Here is a 22,025-nt window from a genome sequence, read left to right on the forward strand (position 1 = left end):
GTAGGTGGAGAATGTGCAAGTGAATAGGGCCTGGAAGACTATCAGTCCTGTGTGCACACACATAGACACCCCTGCCTCTTCTGAAATGTCCATTAGATCAGTGGAGACTGAAAAGTCCTCTCAAGTGCAGCCTGAGGATGCATGGCTTGGTATTTATCCCCTGACCAGAGATCATTTATGTCCCATTGCTGGATCTGTAGCTATCCTCCTGTTATGGCAGCTGACCCATCCATAGCAGTCACAACTTTGTTGACTTCTGTTGTTAATCTTGCATTAGAAATTGATCTATATTCTCTTCTCCTTTTCCAATTTCCCCCAAAAAGCTGGTTTTGGCATATTTTTAGGCATTAAAAAAAAGGCAGTCATGCCCACTTCCTCATTCTTGAAAGCTGGTACACCTCTGTAAACTATAAAAATCCCCACCACTTTGGCAGTAGGCTCTGGAAACCACCCATTTATTGATGTGTAGATGGCAATCACAAAGTGCAATGTCTGTTAAATGGTCACTTTTGTTTATTCCAGCCCTTATGCTGCCTCCTCAACTTTCAATGGTACTGCTGTTTATGGGGACATCAAGGAATCAATTTTATGAACAGAATTGGGTTAAAAAGTGAATGTAAATGCCCTACTGTCACTCCATTTTTATATTCAGATTTGTAAGTGTGGATAACTAAAATATGTTCAGTTCTGTAGAAACCCAGAGTGCCGAGAATATTTCTATTCTACCTCTTGTCCTTCTAGACTAAATTCCTGGATTTTAGACAGTGCAGTATAACATTCTCAGGACTGTGAGAGCGGTAATAGAATGTTCCTTATTAAATTATTTCCCCTGCAGCTTGTCTTTCCTGATCCTGTTTCTGATGAAACAGTAGCTTATAGCACAGCTTTGCTTCACTTATGATTTGTTTCATAAGAATTGAATACAGAATGAGTTCACCAAAAATTTGGTAAATTTCATCATTGCATATTTCATTCATTTTTGCCCCTTAGACATAATTTTATCACTGCACTATTGTATAATGAGTGTGGCAGTGACAGTTAAATAGTGAAATGCTATGTGGATAAAAGGCTTCTCAGCTGACCTCATTCAGTCTGCCTTTGAAGATACTAAATAGCATTCTGAAGTCTGAATATCAGGAGTTTTATGTATTTTAATAAAAAGGTTCCTGAAGGTATGAGATCACAATACCTGTTATTTATTATTATTAATGGCTGTGTGCCATTTGTGCAGCACACAGCTCTTACAATCATGCTTTTGACCTAGTAGTTCCAACTATTTCTTCCGAAGTAGGTACTCCCCTCTCTATTTGGGCTGGCTCAGCTCAAATATATGGCAGGTATTATAACAAATAATACTCAGGCTTCACAGAATTATAGCATAGCAATGTTATTGTAAGGGTCCTTTCTCAGAAGCAGTGCTGTAATTAACGATCTGTCAGCTGGTTTTACAACTGCTGTTGTCAGAGGCTTTAAAATATAATAATTGAAAACATATTTTCCTGAAACATAGCAAAGAAACCCTCAGCCTTTAGGCAGTTTTGGGGCAGGTTTCTTAAGGTAACAAAGCTTATGCAGTCACACTATCTGTCCATCTGTCTTCCTGTCACTCACTCTGCTCCTAATAAATTTTGAACGCTTTGGGCAACTTTAGCCAGATCTGACAAAGAAAGATATCTCCAAGAGAGTGAATTTCTTTTGGAATTAATGGCAGTTGGCAGTTGAGTAAGGGTAGAAATACAATCTATTAACCTCTGAGAGAGAACATTAACTGTTGTGTTTAGCTTGCTGGCTAACCAGTCAGCACCTCTAAGTCAGAATCAGTCCCAGCATGTGCTGCATCTTGCCATTAACCAGTGAATGTAACAAGGTCTGGGAATAATTTGGGAAAGACAGCAAATGTGTGGAAGGATGTGTTTGGGTTGAATAAAGACTGGCAGCTGTGCTGCAGGTTGGAGTGTGAAGTGAACATTGAATAGTGGAATGTTTAGATATGCTAATATTTAAGAGAGATCATTAGGAAACCAAGCTCTGATTGCCCATAGAACAAGCTGTCCTTAACTAAACTCCCTATCAGTTGTATTAGACTAATTTTATTTCCTAAAACCTAACCTGTTCCTCTTCTTTAAGTCTGCCATATCTTCTTCTGTACTCAGTGTTTCTAAGAGGAAAGTTCTTGAGACAGTGCTATTTAGTTGCAGAGAGTTTTCCAAAGGGATACCTGCATACCTTTTCCTACATTGGTCCTGGTCCTTGTCAGCTCAGAGGAATGAACTGACCTTAAAGCCAGCCTCAGATTATCTAAGAGACTGACATGTTAATATTGCTACATTACTGACAGAGTTAATGGGGTCTTTTCATTTAGGCAAAAAGATTGGGATTTGGATTTCTTGCCCTTTTGGATGGCTTTTGGAAAGTCCTGAAGCCAAACTGGATGCTCAAAAAAGCTGCGTATCCTAAGCAGGCAGCAAAAATTTCCCTTGAAAACATTGCATGAGTGATATGAGGAATTCCGCATCCCAGTTCTTATCATCCTTGAAATGGTAGTACTAATAAGGGAGGAAGCAAAACAAGGAATTTTGAGCATGTTCTGTTGCTGGACGGTTTCCACTGTGTGGCTTCTCATTTACTGCTTGCTGCTGTGTAAAAGATAATTATCTGTACAAGTCCAGAAACACAAATTCCTTTCGTGAGGAATTAAAAATCAACATAGTATTTCTGACTATTTTCTAGCTATTATATTTTCCGAGGTTGGGGTGGGGGAGAGGGGGGTGTTTCTGCAGTGGGATAATAGGTTATGCTTTTGATTTCTTTTTGTAGCATACCCCCATTATATTGTTTTAAAATGTAAGGCTTTGGTTACAGTGTTAAGACTAGATAACTTCTAAAATAACTTCTCAATATACTCTGGTCTGTTGTCTAACTCTGTATCTAATTATTATTCAAGGTTTATTGGGTGTTGGTTTCCAATCCTTTGGCAGCAAAGAAAAACTAAAATCCAGTCCTTTACAACACCTTTTTGAGGTAAGTTCAGAGAAGACCAACTAGATTTGTCTTTCCAGGATTAATAGGGGTTTGGTTGTTGGCATGCTTCATTCAAATATGCCTAATACCATCTGAGTTACTATTTACTTTTTGCTGATCTTTTGGTAGTTGTAAGTTGTGACAGCGGTGCTGGGTGTAACAATGCACATAAGGGATTTATGTACTTTCCTGCACAGATCCAATAACCTTGAGGAGAGATGGGCAAAATTTCATGAATGGCTGATGTTCAAGCCCTCATCCTCTAAAAGAAAGATCTCACATGTTAATGGGGCTGTGTCAGTCAGGGTTCTTGTGTGGCACTGTCAGATGTTTGCTTATCGTGAAGCTGAGCTGTGCTTCACCCTTGGAGCTGGATATGGGGACTATGGCTGATTCTGGTGTTCAGGCAGTGTGTCACAAGATAAGTGCTCTGTGTAAATCTTGTGTCTCCTGGCAAAGGAGCAAACTGTGGTTGAATACTTGGACGTGCAACAGCTTAAAGCATGTTAGTCAGACTGTTTATGTGGTAGGGTAGCTTCTCCTGAGCTTGCCAGCTTCTTTGACACAGGTAAATTCTATTCGCTTGTTCCCTTATCCCTGAGCCCTGCGGATTTAAATTGATAGATTTTCAACACTGAGGTGTTCTAGAGTTGTAGGACTGATTTAAAGAGAAAACAAGAAGGAGTCATATTTTTGTGGTTGTGCATCACTGTGTATTACTTAATTTTTGTTTATAATTTCAGTCCATTCTTAGAATTTAAATTTTTAATACTTGAATTTTGCACTAAAGCTTTAAAATACCAGCTATTGCAGTAGCATGTAGGCTTTATGACCTTAAAAAAATTGCCTTTAAGTGTAAAGAATGTAAAGAACAGTATTCAGTTAAGATGGAAAAGATTCTAAAACAGTAGTTGTTTGAGACCAAATTAGTTTCTCAGTTATTCACAGTTTTTAAGTGTTTGTTCAGCTGTATCCCTAGCAATATCAAAGACTGAGATGTGTTTCAAAATGGTGCTTTTTCTGCTGTTGTGTGAAATCAATCTTTCTTATGAATATGAGCTTGTAAAATACTGAGTCTATCAAGGATTTTGCTGCTTCAACTGCTATCTCAATTTTAGGCAGTGCAGTTGCTATAAATGTCAATTTTGTGGTCCTCTGAAGACAAGTCTGTGGTTTAAAAGTCCATGATAGGTTCCCTTTCATGCATAAGTTAGTTCTTCCATATTTTGCTGCTGCAATTGTTTCAAGGTTATGAAGAGGATGATAGTGACAGCAGTAAGGAATTAGGGCATTCGTCTTCTTTCAAGAAAAGCTGAACATTTTCCTATTGGGCTTTGGGCTATTCATTCATTCTTTAAATGGGAAATGTGTTACTTTAACATCTTTAAAATTTTGACATTAAAAATGTCATCTTTAAATGAATTTGTATTGTTCTTGTAGAACCTTTTATTGGAGGAGAGGATTATACTACTTCAACATTTTCAGTGTCATTATATTTTAGGTGTATGTGCAGATTAACAAAGCAGCAGAAGATGAAAACACAAAAAAGCTGGCTAAGGATTTCTTTAGAAAACTGGAGGAACATGACGAGCAGACATTGTCAATTTGGAAGCTATTTAGAGACCTCAGTATTGAGGAATACATCCGGATTTACAAGGTACAAATCATCCAAATGTTTTTTCTGTGTTGTTGGTAAAATGGTCTCTGTTTCTCCATTGCTTCATCAATATAATCGACTGTGCACAGCACCTTTTCATCCAGGAAACTGCCAAGCAGTGAACTGACTTGGGATCAGAGATTGCTCTAATGTTATCAATTCATTGCCTTTCCCATAAACTTTAGAATGTTGTGGGGACGCTCTTTCTCAGTATGCCCAGTTAAGCTCCATTCTTGGAAAAAGCAGAGTAGTTGATTTCTCATCCAAGCAGGCTGTTACTTTAGTTGCTGACATCCTAGATACATTTTATCTAATGGTGTCCAGGTAACTGGCTTTTAGACTAATTCTCTTTTCTCAGAAGTCCTGAAGTTCAGAATGTGATGCTAAGCAGCAAGGCAAATCAGTGCTGGATAAATATTGCTCAGTTTTGCTTTATCTTTGAAGTCAGCAACAACCCACCAAATTTAATAGTTTCCATGTAATAAATTTTATTAGAAGATAACTCTGTTTTCACATTTCTGATCTAATGTTATAATGTTGCATATTAAATTGGGTTTAAGAAATTGTAGCAGCTGGAGTTCACTGCGGGTGGAGTTGAGGTAACATACAGACATCTGTTGCACACTGTGATCTCATGACTGGAGCCAGTGTCTGCTGTTCCATGGGACATGTTTGTGCCACTGACTGAAAAATTAATCTTAAAAAATTGGGAAACAGTTTATAATCCAAATAACCTGGCTGTGCTTTAACTTCTTCCCTGAAACATATCACTGGAGCCAAGAAAGTACTCTAAGTTAAGATCTCCTGAGCAAGACACTTGATAATTCTCATGGAAAGCTGACCTCTGAGGGCAAGTAGGTGCTGGGCTGCATCTTGAAGGTCACCCATCATCGATCACATGATGACTGGTACAGCTAGGTCTTTCTCTCCCAATTTCATTCAAACTAAAAAGTATTGAACTGATGACCTGACCAGGTTTGACAGTTAAGGTCATCTTGTCTCTCTTGAGTGTACCCGTAGCCTTCATGGTAGTGATTTCCATATGCTCAGCAATGTTTGTGAGTAGCTTTTACTTTTTAAAATTCCTTTTAGCATCCTTTTAAAATAGGGTTGGTTTCATGTCCAAACCCACTTGTTTCACCTCTGGCACAGCAAATTAGAAACCTGTCTCAGAATTTGTGTGCTAATTGCTCTAACTAGTTTATGCCTGATTTCTCATGAATGTTATATCCAACACTGTATTCAACTCAGGGAGAGATTCATTCTAATGCAGAAATTGATTAAATCAAAATTCAAGCATCCTTTTGTTTTAACAATGAAGTGACATTTACTGGAATAAAATTAAACTTTGCACAGTATCTGGTCTGTCACCTATCATCTGACTTAGTCTGAAGAAAAATGATTAGCCTTAATCTTAACGATGTTACCCTTCTTTGATATTCTTGGAACTTCTCAGCGTCTAGGAGTGCACTTTGATGAATATTCTGGAGAATCATTTTACCAAGAGAAGGCCCGGGAAGTTCTAAAGATGTTGGAAGATAAAGGACTCCTTCAGAAAACAATGTATGAACTCATTCAGTCTATTGGTTAGTTTATTTAACATCTCAGTTGTACTCAAGATACGATGAGTGAGGTTTGTACATAATCTGAGGGGAAGAGTTTTCTCTAGATGGTTTTGGTAGCTGTTTTGGTAGACCATCAGGGTTTGTGCAGTCACAGCTAAAAATTACATTTTCCTTTTCTGTGACCAGCACAGAAGTCTGGCTGTGACAAATTGGGTGCAATGACAGTGTTCAACTCCTAATGGTATTTTACCCTGTTGGTTAGTTTGGTAGCTGCATGTGCCATTTAATGAGCAGAATTGGATGAGACCCTTGCCTTGATGAAAGAGGTGCCTGGCTGAATTGGGATGGAAGCTGTAATTGTGGAATGCACCAGAATGTGGGCAGGCTGCTCCCTGGCATCAGCAGTGGTGACAGCAAACTTACAAAAAAAGACTTAAAGGAGACAATCATTCAAAGAAAAAGTATGAGAGTGTCTAGAGGGAGGCCTCCTTGTGGCAAGAGGCCTTTGTTTTGGCTCTGACCTCAGTCTTACCTGAACATACCTGTGTACTAGCTTGCAGTGACATCAGTATCTTCCCTCAACTTACAGAAAAGGGACAGGAATTGTGGATCTCTCGGAGAAGAAAGACCTCTCAACAGTTTCCACTGTCATGCGCAGTGATGGGACATCTCTTTATATAACAAGGCAAGTCCATCTTTGTTTGTTGCCAGTTATTTTGTCAGGGAACTTGTGAACATGAGCACATTTGTAACTGATAGCATGGATTTTGAAGCTTTTTATTTCTAGGATGGAACACCTTTGCTAGTAAGTGAAACTAGCAATGTAACTATGGTGGGATGAAAATGGCTCTTAAATACTTTTCCTCCCCTTAAGCAATCTGTTAGTAGATCTCCTCTTCGCATAAATCATAATACTCTCTCCAGCTACTAACTTTGAAAACAAAGCTGGGATCTCTGGATCTAATAAATAGTTGCCAAATGATGAAGGTTTTAGAAAGACCTTTGCTCAGAATGTTTATTGACAGTGTGATGCAGAAAAAAATTGCTTGTTCAGCCATGCCTTCATTGACTCAGTGGACTACCAGCACTGTAACATCAATTTTATTGCTGTTCTCCTGCCATCTCATCAGTATCCTAAAATTCCTCTTGGGTATTTTAATATGGAAGCCTTAACAGTTTCTTTGTGCCAGGAATGTAAATAAATCTAGTGTCTAGCCCTCAAGGTAAACTGCACAGCTTTTCAGGGCAAGGGTATTAGAGAGATGCTACAGTCAATACTGCACATGAGGGAGCTGCTGAATCCTGTAGCCAAATAGAGACAGAGATGCCACAGCTCCATGTCTGCCAGTCAGCCAGGAATAAGGCTGAACCCCTGATCTCAGTAGGCCCATGCACAGGGCCAAAACCACTCAGCACATTGGGCATTTTGTTGCCCTCTGGGTGATCAGGATGAGTATCTATTACTGTGAAGAAATAGACATATATGTATGTATGTGTATAGATACACATGTGTATGTGATATATATTGATATATATACTTGTATCATGTATGTGATGTATATGTTATTTAATAATTTAAGTCATATACATATGTATTGTATGTGCAGTATGTATCCCTCCAGTAGCTGGTCTCTCCAGCAGCTGGCCTGGACCCTCTGATGCCAACAGTACAGACTCCTCTGGGTACCTCATCTTTGAAGGCACACCTGGAGACTTCCCAGGATACTTCACCTACTTGCTTGGCTATTCAGCTTGATATTTGCTGTCAGTCATGCGTGGATGCGTGTGCCCTCACTCCAGCTGTTGGCAGCAGAGATGCCTTGTGACCCTTGGTCAGACTCCAGTTGTTACCACTTCATTTTGCTTATTCCCAGTCCCCTCAGTTGCTGGCACCACGGATGCAGGGCCTACATGAGCTGTAGTCCCCAGCTCCAGCTACTGACACTCCAAACACGCATGCACACATAGGAGAGAGCCCCCTGACCCCAAGGAGAGTTTGAAATGGAGTTTGATGGACAGACTGTGCTGATGAGGTGCAGGGCAGAACTAGGCAAACATATAACCAGCAATCAAAGCCACCCATCCTGGTTACCATCTTCTCCTTCTCTTTTCTTGCCTTTGGTTCCTCCCCTAAGCATCCCATAACAAGTCTTGTGCAATTGCAAATGCTTTTCCCTTTCATCCTGCATGTCCCTTAGGCAGTACCCTCCCTTCGTCAGGTGGTCTGGAGGGCTGCTGTGGTGACCCCTGAGGAGGGTTTCAGTCTGGAATACAAGGCTGATGGTTCTCCTGTGACACTCCTCTCTGTGTGTGTGTGTGTGTGTGTGTGAAGGTGAGCTTTGTACTATTTAAGCTGTTGCTGAACACTGGGTTAGTTTTCCAGGGAAGGGTTGTTTTTCTCACGTCCCAATAGACAGACAGAGACCGGACTTAGTCTGCACCAAAGAACTGTTTTCTCAGTTATTTTATTAGGTAGTGGTTTAAAAAAACATTTCAAATGTGTCATCAGCAAAGTATACACATCCCTTTTTATGTGTAAGGCATACATGGATCCTTCTATTCAGGAAGTCCTCTCCCCTCCATAAAAAGCAGGTTATTTTTCTAAGAGGCAAATAGTGAGGTATGTTTGAGTGAAAGTCCAAATAGTTTCTCGTTATCTCTTTCAGAGATCTCGCAGCTGCCATAGACAGAATGAATAAGCACAGCTGGGATACCATGATTTATGTGGTAAGTAATTCTAGATTCAGCACACACTTTTGTGCTGACTCTCTCCAGTAACCCAGGGGCCTCTGGCTTGAAATATGACTTTGACACACAGTATTTTTGGCAGTAAAATAGATGCCCTTACTGCCCAGCAGCTGTGCCTCTGTGTGGCAGTGTTTCTTGGTTCTGTTTCAGTGCATGACCCCTACAATGGTTGAAAAATGGCTTTAAACTGAAAGAGAGTAGGTTTAGATTAGGTATTAGGAAAAAATTCTTCACTGTGAGGGTGCTAAGACATAGGAACAGATTGCCCAGAAAAGCTGCCTCATCCCTGGAGGTGTTCAAGGCCAGGTTGGATGGTGCTCAGAGCAGCCTTCTCTAGTGGAAGATGTCCTTTCCCACAGCAGGGGGGTTGGAACAAGATGATCTTTAAGGTCCATTCCAACCCAAGCCTTTCCATGATTTTATGGAAATAAGCTCTGGAGTTATTCTCTATTAAAAAAATTTATTGCAATTAGTTTGAAAGGAACTTTTACTTGATTTGACATATTTTCTGTATAAATGTTGTAATTAATAATTAAACCAGAAAAAGCTGTTAGTGTTATAAAGGGTTTTAAAATGCTAATTTAGATTAATTTTAGACTGTTAATTTCTAAGTCTACTCTGAAGTCCTGATATCTTATCTGAAATGTACATTTTTATGGCTTTGAACAATGCCTTAGTTTCATTATGTAGAAATTGCACATAAAGTACTATTTAATCAATCCAAATGAAGCAGTTGTAGACAGGGAATCTTTTTATATTTCTTGGTTTCATTATTTTGTTTTTTAACAATTCTACCAGTATCAGTAATGGATATGAATAGCAGGACTATCTCCTTACTTGTCTGAAACTGTTTTTTGATCTCATATTAACAAGGAGATATCATATGATGCTTTTAAATCTTCTTTCTCAGATTTAGAAAAAAAATTCATTATGAAAGCCATGTTCTTTTATATGAAGTCCAGAATTAGTAACACGTGGAAAAAATCTGTATGTGTTTGGTAATGTCCTTGTACCTACTCTGTACAGCTTTTTCAAAAGTCAATATAATATGACACATAGCAAGATGCAGGGAGGGAGATCAGTTAGCAAAACATTAAATAGGTACTTCAAAGTGCAACTTCTAGTTAAACCACATTCCTCCTTTTAGCTTCAGTCTTCAGGATGTTTCCCATCGCTTACTATTCTTACATGTTGTCATAGAACAGGAACTTTTTGGTTATTTTGGGGGGAAATTGTTTGGTGTCTTGGTTTGAAAGGCAGGGTGTCTGCCGAGGAAGGCAGGAGTCTCCCTTGAAATGGAAGGAAAAAAAAAATTGCAACCCCCTTCCCTCCGAATTATTATAATTTTGAAATTAAGGGGCTTTCAGGCAAAGACATGAGGAACAGGAATAACAGTTCTTTACTATTATATATCTGTATGTGTATAACCAGTCAAACAAACACCAATAACTGTGGCAGTAACAGCAAACAATCCCAAACCCAGTCCCAGCCTTCTCGGCTGTCGGGCCCTTTCCCCTCGGGTGCAGTTCCGCTCGCAGCCGGCAGGGGCGCTGGCGGCTCCCGGTGAGCAGGGCAGGTGCGATGGTTCCCCCGCGGCTGCAGGGGGCGCTCCGGAGCGAGCTCGGGGAGCACGCGGCACCGGTGCCCTGGGATCCCGGGAAGGGATGGGACAAAGGCTTCACAAACCCCTGGGCAGCCGATCCCGGTGTCCGGCCGGACCCTCGGGAACAGCAGTCTGGAACGGCAGGGACGAGCACAAATCCCGGGTGGCAGACGAGACGTATTGAGCTCCAGAGCTGCAGCGGAACCCCCGGAGGTCGGGGCAGGCAGGGCGAGCGGGGCTATGATATAGCGAAGGCTCGAAGCAGCGACAGGGGCAGGGCGGCCACAGCCCGGCTCCCAGCGGGGCAGGGAAAGGCGGGCTTGGGAATCCCGGGGTTTCACTGGTAGAAGGAAGGCAGCTGAGAAAGCAGAAGTCTTCAGCGCTGATGAATTCCTTCCAGCCTCTCTCTCTGTCCAAATGCCAGGAACTAACTGCCCACCAGCCCAGGTGAAAGAGAGTAGCCACATGCACCCCTCCCCCTGTGGCCAGGTCTTTTGTTTTTCTTAAGCACCCAGTAATTCGTCCCCTTGGAAACATGTATGGGGAAAATTCTTTAACAGAAAAAGAAAACAGAAGGGAAACTCCTAAAACCCCAACATTCAGTTTTGGTGGCAGTTTTTCTGCCCCTGCTGGCTGGAACAGTGGGTTCATTGGCATCAAAGGGCAGTCTGGCTGTTAAAATTCAGTGCATTAGATGTTCAGGATGTTTCCTGTCTAGTTCATGTGAGCAGGTGTAATTATTTGTGTTTATTATACCAGGAGGTAGCAGGGAGCAAGGGAGAAGGAACAATTAAAAAAAAAGAACAGTTGGGTGTCTACTTTGCACAAATCGGGATGTCAGCTGAATGTTCAGCTCATGGAGTGAGCAAGCATAGGAGCAATAGTCATGAGCTGAGTGCTGCTGTACCTGAACATCAGTCACTATTTAATTCCTTGCCTGGGCCTCCCTGGCCTCCTTCAAGTCCAAAGAGATGCACAGCCAGACTGTGATGTGATTGATTTGTCCATCATAGCCAATGTCTCATTCAAGTTGGAAATGACAGATCAGCCTTGGCCTGTCTTCTCAGCTTTGCTCAGGTTGTATAGTTTTCAGAGGACGTGGTTAGTATTTTTATCACTTCTGACTTTCTGAGGGCTGAGAAAGTGGGTCATAAAAGAGCGAAACAAACTCTTAAGAGACTCTTGTGGGACAGACAACCTGGTGAGGGAACTGCCAGTCTTGCTGAGCTTTGCTGTCTTGTGGCACTGCTTTGTGGTGAATTAGGACTTTACTCAGTGTTACCAGAGGCAGGAGGACTTAATGGATTTAAATGAGAATGCTAATGATTTTAGTCTTTAATAATTAAATACAAATGTATTTCAGAATCCTAATCTTGTTACAAGAAAATTATTTAGAGACTCTAGAGTCTTATTTCATAAGATCATCTTATTTTCATCAGATCAACTTGTTTAAAAGAACATAAATTTGGTTTACTACTTGTAATGCTGTAAATCAGTGCATTCATCAATTTAGGTTTTAAAACAATCCTACTTATTTCATAAAAAGGCAGTGATATGAGCAAAATATTCAAAACATTTTAAAACATGACATATTATTAAAGAAATACTCAGATTCCATTGAATATTGCACTCAAGGAGGAGATGAAAATGCTTTTATATATGAAGAATTAAATATAATCCATGCTGTCAGACTGCAGGCTTCTACCTTAAAGCCAGCCATTTAGTGAGAGAGGTCTGGCTTTGTGCAGAGATGCACCTCATCTGTAGGGTGCATGGAAAAGGAAGGCCTTGTTTAAAGCACTGGCCACTGCTGTCCACTTATCAGCCTTGCTTGTGAGTTGGCATGGGGAGGTGACTCCCAGGAGCAGAGCATCTTATGAGGAGCTAGGAGAGAGGAGGCAGGTGCTTGATACCATGGTAGAGTTGAGAATGAACACAAGATAAGCACTTCATTCACTGCTCACTCCCTGTCACAGAACACCAAACAAATGAGGAAATAGTGATTATTTGGTTATTTCTGCATGTCTCTTTAAGGAGGGATAAAAAGGAGTTTGAGTGAGTCAGTCGAAACAACTAGGTAGGAAAATGAACCTCATAGCAACAGCTGTGGCTAGAAACCCATATGGTAGTTGTTGTTAGACATAACATACAGTCAGAAACTACTTCAATTCGTAGGAGAGTAACTGAAAGTAGAAGAGAGCACAAGATGTATCACTATGAAATTATGATAATGTATACTTTTTTAAAAAAAGATTTATGTACCTGCCTTATGATGTAAAACTACAAATCACACTGGAGATGATAGAAACTGGTGGGTTCTGGAGGCAGAGAGCTTAAAGAGGTGTTCTGTATCTAAGCCAGAAGACCCTTGGAGTCTGGTGATGTAACACAGGGATATAATGGGCAGCAAGGTTCTGAAGTGAAAATGGAGATGTTTTGTTTGGTGGGCAGCTCACAGATCATGAGAAACTAAAGAACATCAAGGTTTCCTTTCACTTAGTGTCTTTGCCTTCATGACCTGAGAATAATCATTTCTGAAAAGGTGGATTTCTTTTCCTAATGTAACTCGTTGCCATAGATTCCAGCTGTCACAATTTTCAAGTCTTGCTTGTCTTTGTAGGTCTTAATTTTGCTTGCAGTGACTTACTGGCACTGTGGTATTGTGTGTTTGTGTGTTAAAAGCTACTCCTTATCAGACTCGTAGTGTTTTCTGATATGCATCAATTCTATTCCTTAGACAGATAAAAGTCAAAGTAATCACTTTCAACATTTATTCCAAATACTGAAGCTCATGGGTTATGACTGGGCAGAAAGGTATGTACTAAAAACCTTAATTATATACTGGTTTTGGTGGTTAATTTTTTTTCCCCCAAGAATGTGTATAATATGTACATTGGAATTTCAGTGGAGTGCTCTTTTGAAGAGAATCTTCTGATGGTGTCCATCCACCACCATGCTATAGCACACATCATGGAGGCATTTTGGATGAAACTAAGCTACAAGATGGGGTGCTGGTGTGCAAGTAATGGACTCCAGGGTACAAGCAGACATTTGGTCTGTAGGACCCAACTAATACTAGTCCAGCAGAGAAACAAACCCTCAGAATTATGTGCAGTGTGAGCCTCAGGTCCTCATGAGCAGCCTTTTCATTCTATGTGTCCACTCCTGCTGGTCTGATTTATTTGTGAATGGAGTCATTGCCGTGTGTTTAGGATGTGAAAAACAGCCCTGTCTCTCATTTAACAGGTTTTTCATAACTGCTTGATGTGAAAAAGGGAAACAACTTTTAAGAGACTTTGTGGCATAGCTTCTGGGATATTGTGTGGTCACATATAAAATTATTAGCTCTTGAAGTATTTTATTTCAGCAGAGATCAGAATCAGAGTTTGAATCATGCTTCAGGCTTGAAGTATCTATTGCAGGGAACTGTATCCCTGCTGTAATTCCTTGTAATTACCAATCTTGTTAGCAATCTGAGCAAAGGTCAGTAATGGATCTACAGACTAAATCATATTCTTCTCTGCCAGACTGTGTGTCTTTTGTGGTTAAATAAAGGGTTTTAGCCTTCAGGAATACCAACCTGCCTCCTTTCACAGTGCTTAAGCTTGTGCTAAAATTACCTTAGATTCTCAATCATGAATAATGCTTGGGATTATTATGAGCAGAAACAATGAATACTTTATTATTAGCAATGATTAATGATACTATTAGTTTAATGTGGCCACAGTAGAATTATTATGACTCCTTTTCTAATTATATTAACAGATCTCTGTTGCCACAGTAATTTGATCTGTCTGTATCCTGCCTCTCCTCAATTTATTGCAAATTATTGCATTGAGGCCTCTGTACTAAAGCTAGTAGCAAGAGAGATTCCTGAGAGCACACAAATGACCAGGCTATCGTAATTCTGATCATAATTTTCTCATTATATAATAACTATGGAGCTTGGTTGCTGAAACGAGAGTTGCTGATTATATCACCAAGCTTCCCACGTTGGAGTGTTATTTATTCAGCTGTTATTGCTGTTTCCTGATAGAGAATCCAGCTCTGAACAAACACCACAAACGTTTCTCTCAACTGAAATGTAATTTTGGTCCTGCTGCTTCTCAACACAGGTGCCAGCATGTGTCTTTTGGTCTAGTTCAAGGCATGAAGACTCGGAGAGGAGAAGTAATTTTTCTGGAAGATGTTTTAAATGAAGTTCGCTCAAGGATGTTAGAAAACATGACTTCCACAAAAAGTTAGCTATTTCAGGTCTTATTAGTTTCTTTTGATGTTCTGTGTTGATCAAATTGTGTCATCTTTTCCACCCTTCGCTTCTCCCTGCATTGCACTAATCACAGTGATACACCCTTTTCTTTCTTTTAGTACTTCCCGTAGTACAAACAATGTTAAAATAATTCTTTGCAACTCTGAACTCCCCTAAATTACAGATTTGCAAATTCACATTCAGTGAAATTATTTCATCATACCCTGGGAAGGAACTACCTGTCTTTGGGGACAATAATCTCTTTTTTCTGGAGAGACAAACTAGTCAATAGTGGGGCTGGGGCTGGAGTTCAGGGATCAGTCAGATTTCAGCCAAAGGATTTATAGCTCTGACAGCTTTCTCTAGCAAGAGTGACCTTCGCTTGCCTCCCACTACTGCCTTGTCACCCTGCCAGCCTCGTGGCTGTTCCAAGTGCCCGGGAGGTCACTGCTCGGCCCCAGATTGTACTGAAGGGAGAGTTTGCCTGCACCTCGATCGGGCTGTGGTTCCAGGATCGTTTCCTCCTGATGCAGTACAGATTCAGGCTGTTCCCAGTGAAATGCTGCCCCCTCTTGTGCTCTCTGGAGTTAGGTGCTGGATTGAGTCAGCAATGTGATCATCTTAAGTAGTATGCATCTTCCTTGCTCTGCCTTCTCAGCTTTTTTAAAACAGATGATTTTCCTTGTAAGCTGGACAAGGAGATGGTGTTCCCTGCACGTGGCAGGGGGTTTGGACTAGATGATCTTTAAAGGTCCCTTCCAACCCAGAGCATTCCATGATTCTCCCAGTTCAGATGCCCTTAGTATAGTCAGTTTAGGTATCTACAGTGGATGGTGTGAATACTCCCTAAACGTACATCCAAATGGTCCGTTAGCCATTAGAACAACTTTTCCTTCTTTTGTTTATGTATCTTGTATCACTTGGAGCTTTTTGTCAGTTTTTCAGCAAAATCTGCATTTCCCTGATCTTGGAGATTGGCTGTCAGAATTGTGAAAAGGAATTTGGGGTAGCCTGTGTGGCCTGTCATAATGAACCCTTCTTACCTCAAAATCTGGGGAAGTGGGAAAAAGCCCATGTGAAACAGCTGTTTTCAGCTTTTAAGAGAGATTTATATCCTAGACTCCTTGCTGCATGCATGCTGACAATTTCCATATTGCTAGTTTACAGTTATGGAAAATAAGCTCTTTTATTGGCATCTCCAGGTCTGAGCAAGAGGTCATTATAGTACTGCAGACTTAATGATTTTTTTTCTGTTTCTCTTCAGCAACCAAAGAGGTACAAGATCCTGTGGAGACAGCAGAGAAGGTTGGTCTTGCAGCACTCATAATTCAGGTGAGTCTGAGCTGCCTCACGAGGTGTTTGCATCATCTGTGAGAAGTTACAAATTGAGATGAAGAGCCCTATCTGGGCGACACCAATTTATTGTTGCAGGACTTCCGGGGCCTTCTGTCATCTGATTACCAGTTTAGCTGGGATCGAGCTCTCCAAAGTCGGGGAGATACAGGTGTGTTCTTGCAGTACACCCATGCCAGACTCCATAGGTAAGAGGAGCATTTCTGCACAGTACAGTTTGACAGGAATTTTAACCTTATTAACTTACTGCTTTGCTAAGTAGTAGTACTGCTAACTCCTTAAATATGACACATGCTCACTTTTTCAGCAGAGGTGTGAGTTTAAGATAGAAATCATTGAGACTTCCCAGAAGAGCAGGCCAATTAAAATTAATTTTCTACCTCGTTTCCACGGAACTGAGCTAACTGTTCATGTACTTTCTCAGTTCTAGGAACAGCCTCTCTGTGGCTTGGTGTCAGTGATGAGGAATGGGAGCCTAGAACTAAGGAAACTGATGTAAAAGCCAAAATGTATTTTACAAAACTTGTAAAATACACCACATCACAGAACTTGGATGTTCTGGCTACCACAGTAACTAGTGGATTATTTTTAACATTGTTATTTCCCACTGTTGGTAACCAAGATTAAAAGGAGATCCCTTCCTGTTGGCTTAGGTCAAACACCTGACATGTTTAATTATTTTTTTAAAAGAGTTTCAGAAGAGTCCAGTTTGAACAGTTTAATCAATTTTACTGAACTGCCAGAGCAGACCTCAATACGTGTTTTCATGTGAGATTCCTTCCTGGGTCAGGCCAAAGGTGTGTAGCAGCCTGATGTTCTGAGGCAATGGTAGCAGGACATGGTGTTCAGGGAGAACGTGCAAGCCTGATCCCTTTCTCTGGTCTGTTCCTCTTGTACTCCCTTATCATGTAGGTATTGGTGGTGCCAGGGTACCATTAGTGGGGGATTGACTACTTCCCTAGTCCTTTTAGCTTCTGGACCTGTTGTCCATGCATGTCTCTAACTGTGTTGCTAACTGAATGGTCAGCACAAATCTTTTTGTTTGTCTTAGGTTGCAGTCAGCTAGTCTATCTCAGTGTTCTATTCATCTTGAGCAGAGCCTACCCTCTTCTCTTAAAAACACAGATTACTGGTTTTTTTGTTCAGCATTGTTAAGAGGTGGTTTACATCAAGCATTTGTTTTCCATTCTTACATTTTAGTTTAGAACAGATGCATGGGAATGCAGAGCTAACTGACGTTAATGTGGCGTGCTTGCAAGAGCCAGATGCCATCTCTGTTCTTCAGCATCTTCTCAGGTTTGTCTAGTGTTCTTTCCAAATACCAGTTCCCTTAAAATAAATATCTGGATGGGCCACTGACCTATTGAGAGGGCACAGACTGCATGATCATCAGAAAAAATGGCTGTTTGGGGCAATGACTTGCCTTTTGTGCCACATGGATTGCAACATTTGAAGTGTTTGTGGCTTTAGAAGCCATATGATGGAAAAAGCAGTATTCGGAACATACTCTGTGTACATGAGCCTCCTAATTATTTCTTGTCTTCACAAAAGTGTACTAAGCTCTGTATAAATATTAGCTGCAGATTTGCTTGGTCCCTCATGTTCTCCTTTTTGTCATGTGAGAAAAGAGAGAGGAGGTGAGGTAAATGGAGTATGTGCGTGCACATTCAGTAGCTCAGCATCCTTCAGAGCTACTGAACATGCACAATTGGTAATAGCAGTAATATTCTTCATTAATTCAGTCCTAAAGTGTAGCAGTTTCTGTTTTCATTATTTCATAGGTATATAATTAAACTATGGAGACAAGGGAGTTGTCCATGTTGTGCAGCCTGTGATGGGAGTTGGAGGTGACCGAAGCTTTCAGAATTCCTAGTGAGAATTCCTATATACTGCATTGCACACTGTGCAGTGCCAGCAAGTTAACTCTTTTGACCATACTAAGACCTTCCTGAGGCCATCTGTTTAAAACTAGGACTTCCAAAAGTTATGCCAGGGCACCAGGTGGCTCCTTTGACCTGCACACGTTGGCTGCAGAGCCCTACCATTAACTGTAATTGCCTCCAGAGGTCTGCCTGCAGTCCATCGTTTGCTGCCTGCTCTCTTGTGCAACAGCAGGGCCAGACAGCTCTCAGTAAGACCAGTAGTGTCTTATTTATCCAGTGCCATTGTATTTCACAGAAAACATGTGACTTGTTTCTTGGGATTTTTTTTATACTCTTGCATGACTGCAGAGCCCTCGTTATCAGGGTGCACTCCCCAGTTCTGCAGCTTGTCTTTAAGAGAGGAAGATTCCACGGCAGGTCAGCTTGGGCATGCTGGCAGTGATGGGCCTGGGAGCTGAGCAGAGATCAGGGAAGTCCACTCCCACTTTGAATTTGAAATCTCTTCAGCCCCAGAGGTGTTGGTACCTTCTTGCAGGCTGTGAAAAAGGACAGCAAAATACATGAAGAAAAGCATAGATCTCCTGCCTCTGCCTGCACTACCCTGTTTAATACTGTCTTACAAAGTTGACTGTATTGTGTAAGTGATGTAGGATGACCCTGCTTGACCAGGGAGGTTGGACCACCCACTGTGGTCCCATCCAACTTGACCCATTCTGTGTGATTCTGTATTCCAGGATTTGTCTTTTTGTAATGTTGCAAGATTCTTTTTATCTACTTAAAATTCTAAGCTGCATTTACTAAAGGCAATGCTCTCTAATGGACTATTTTGACTTCCTTGGTTATTTAATACATTTTTTGCTCCTAGAAACTTACAATTAGTGTTGAGATGTAAAACCAGACATAATGTTCCAGGAGCAAATATAGCTCTCGTGTTCTCTTTGCTATAGCCTGCCTCTCTGAGGTGTTTGCATGATGGGGAGCAGAAGCAATCTCCTTCAGTAACAAGTGAAAAAGGAAGGAATAATCAGTTGTGTGCTAATGACATGGCTTAGGTCTGCTTCAGAAGATTAGTTGTGCTAATTCTACAGCTGTGGTTGTGTGCTTGTTCTGACTTAATCAAGTCTGATGAGCCTTCTATCTGAGTACACCTTGTACCACTTCAGCACCAAACAATCCTTTTGTTCCTTTACAGGTATGACGAGGTCCTGTATAGATCTTCTCAGGATCTGCAACCCAAGCACATTGTCAGCTACCTCCTCACACTGAGGTAAGGTGTTTGCTGATACTGGCGGTGTCTCCAGTGAGGACAGGTCTTCCTGAGCTGGCTCTGCAGCCCTCACATCTGCACTGCTTTGAAGAGTAAAAATAGTAGGAAGATGCAAATGTGTGGGACAGTTTCCATGAAGCAGGAAATATATAAAGTAGGATAGCAAATAATGTAATAAATAGTAGAGATCAAGGCTGGAGCCAGGACCCTCCCCAGAAGCTTAACAGCTTTTAAGAAAAAATAATCACTTGGCTGAAACACAGTATCTGAACCTAAAACCATGCTGGACTAATGATGTCTTAAGGAGCAGATTTGAGCTGATAACATCCTCTCAATATCAACATTTCAGTTAGGAAATTTTATCCAAACTGCTTTTAACCACTATCTCAGCCCATGAACAAAGCTTGTTATTAGTGTAACTTCTACTGTGTATCTGATTCCCATAGGGATTGGACAGCACCATGAAATGGTGGAGTAGGCTTGGTGGAGGAAGCTGTAGAGCCTGTGTATGGGGAAGGCTTTAACAAGTTAAGGAAAACTGTACGAAGAATCATGCATCTTGGAATGATAGGGTAGGCTGTCAAGGATCTTCCCAGAGCAGTCCTGAGATTGTTTTGTGGGTTTTTTGGGGGGATGGAGGGCAGGAAGTGGGAGGGTATGTGTTTAGCAGGGAGATTATTTTGGGGTTATTTCAGGAGAATTAAGTTGTCAGGGCGTGCCATCAACACCATGCAGGCTACAGAAAACCATGCCCTCCTTCAGCCAGGTGAAGAGGCTGTTGGAAATCAGCCTCTGGCATGCTGCAGTTGTGGGTGGCTCTTCCAGTTCTGCTGCTTTCTGTAGCCCACAGCGCTGCATTTGTCAAGTGACTTGCTCCTTCTCACTGTTCTCCTGTATTTTTCCTTTCAGCCACCTGGCAGCCGTGGCACACAAAACCCTTCCCGTGAAAGGCAGCACGCCTGACGTGGCACAGGTACGGCACCGCGGGGTTGGGGGCTGGAGCCTGGCAGGGCAGCCCTGCAGAAGGATCCGTCAGGGCTTTGCCAGCCCAGCTGTGTCACCACTGGGGGGGGAACACGCACCCACAGGCAGAGGAGCCAACAGCCAGGCTCTCCCGAGGGCGGCACTGCTTTAGGAATGCAGGGATTGCTGTTCACAGTTGTGCCTCCTGGAAAGGGCTGCTCTGCTTGATCTTCCCAAAACACAACGTTCCTTAAGGACAGCTGCTCCAGACCCAGTCAAACACCTTCTCGTCACCTTTCCTTCTAAATGTTTTAAGAGTAAACATTTGAGCATTTAATTGGTGGTTGACTTTTGATGGTTTCCTTTAGTGGTTATGTGGGAAGATAGAGAATTAGGAGAGAACTGAATCTGTCTCCTCCCTCTTGCCACCTACATATCCCAAGTTGTCGGTATTGCCTTTCTACCTAAAGCACATAGGCTGACAACTGTTAATGTGCCATTCCAAATAAATGCAAATTCTTTTTACTGATCTCCCAGGCAATGTTTGACCCCCTAATGACTCAGTAAATGATATATTAATTACACTGCCTCTTATTTTCTTTCATCTATTTCAAAAGGAATTACCTATTTGATTTTGGTAGGAAGTCACATTTAAGTCTTGAGTTGTGCTGTAGGGGAAAAACATTCAGTGGAATTGGTGGAGCTGCAGTCTGTATTTGAGCTTAGATACTGTAGGCATCTGTGCCTTTGGAGATGGACTACATCAGATTTAAAGGAAAGTTTCAGTACCTTATCCTGTAAATAAAAATATTTCTAAATATCTTGCAATGTGACAGCTTTCAAGAACTATGATTTTTGGATCAAGCTTGATAGAGCCCTTCCCAACAGCCAGCTGTATAACAGCCAAGACATTGACAAGGGAGAGACATTTTCAAAGCAGCCCATAGCTGTTTGACAGCTTGTCACCCAGGCACAGCGAGGGGATGGATTCCAGCGGTATCCTCAGGCTGTACTAGCCCGTGGTGCATGAAAGATTTTCAGTTTTTAGTCATTGCACTCTTATTCAGGCATCTCTGCTTGCTCTGCCACAAGGGCTGGGCTGGATGTTCCTCTCCAGCTTCCTTTGTTTGACAAAGTGTCCCTCTGTTGACAGTGCAATGGGCTGCCAGCAGCTGGTGTGAATTCTGGCAGCACTGGTGTGTTCCCTAGTGCTCAGGTTATGTGTAGATCTGAATCTTGGTAGGGGCTGAGACTGCACAGGGACAGGCTGCACATGGTGTTCTCACCTCTGCTTCAAACTGCTGTTTCAGGAACCACACCCTATTCTGTAGCACTACCCTAAAATGACTTTTTTCTTGTTTTCCAGGCACGGCTCTGTCTCTTCCAAGCTGCACGCTTGGTTCTAGCCAACGGAATGAAACTTCTTGGCATTACACCCGTAACTCAAATGTAACAAGGCCATATGCGATGTAAAGTCACATCTCTTAGTAAAATGATTTTTTTCCACAATGATATGAATCCTCTCCTGTGTGTCACTGCTCCTGCAGGCTGGAAACTCCATCTGCGCTGGGAAGTTTGTGTTCTCCATCCTACCAACTGCAGAAGAGCAGGTGCTACATGGCCATTTGCAGGGGGCAAGGCTGTCACAATCGCTTTCTTCAGGCATGTGGTGACAGCAGTGTACTTAAGACACTACTCTACCTGGAACTTCCCATA

The 22,025-nt window shown here is 41.6% G+C and overlaps 1 protein-coding gene across 1 annotated transcript in view; it reads left to right on the forward strand.

Annotated features, from left to right (window-relative positions):
- The window catches only part of RARS2 (arginyl-tRNA synthetase 2, mitochondrial), a 31,502-nt gene extending 9,681 nt beyond the window's left edge, over nucleotides 1–21,821 (forward strand). The window contains exons 8-20 of the mRNA XM_069011189.1: nucleotides 2,945–3,021; nucleotides 4,523–4,678; nucleotides 6,135–6,241; nucleotides 6,833–6,928; nucleotides 8,910–8,970; nucleotides 13,332–13,408; nucleotides 14,710–14,834; nucleotides 16,108–16,175; nucleotides 16,275–16,384; nucleotides 17,397–17,492; nucleotides 19,272–19,346; nucleotides 20,256–20,319; nucleotides 21,676–21,821. Of these exons, the coding sequence (XP_068867290.1) occupies nucleotides 2,945–3,021; nucleotides 4,523–4,678; nucleotides 6,135–6,241; nucleotides 6,833–6,928; nucleotides 8,910–8,970; nucleotides 13,332–13,408; nucleotides 14,710–14,834; nucleotides 16,108–16,175; nucleotides 16,275–16,384; nucleotides 17,397–17,492; nucleotides 19,272–19,346; nucleotides 20,256–20,319; nucleotides 21,676–21,762 (1,199 nt within the window). The 3' untranslated portion in view covers nucleotides 21,763–21,821. The remainder of the gene's footprint in view (nucleotides 1–2,944; nucleotides 3,022–4,522; nucleotides 4,679–6,134; nucleotides 6,242–6,832; nucleotides 6,929–8,909; nucleotides 8,971–13,331; nucleotides 13,409–14,709; nucleotides 14,835–16,107; nucleotides 16,176–16,274; nucleotides 16,385–17,396; nucleotides 17,493–19,271; nucleotides 19,347–20,255; nucleotides 20,320–21,675) is intronic.
- Nucleotides 21,822–22,025: the final 204 nt, after the last annotated feature.

This window comes from Aphelocoma coerulescens, chromosome 3 (genome assembly GCF_041296385.1).
Source record: "Aphelocoma coerulescens isolate FSJ_1873_10779 chromosome 3, UR_Acoe_1.0, whole genome shotgun sequence".
Taxonomy (NCBI): domain Eukaryota; kingdom Metazoa; phylum Chordata; class Aves; order Passeriformes; family Corvidae; genus Aphelocoma; species Aphelocoma coerulescens.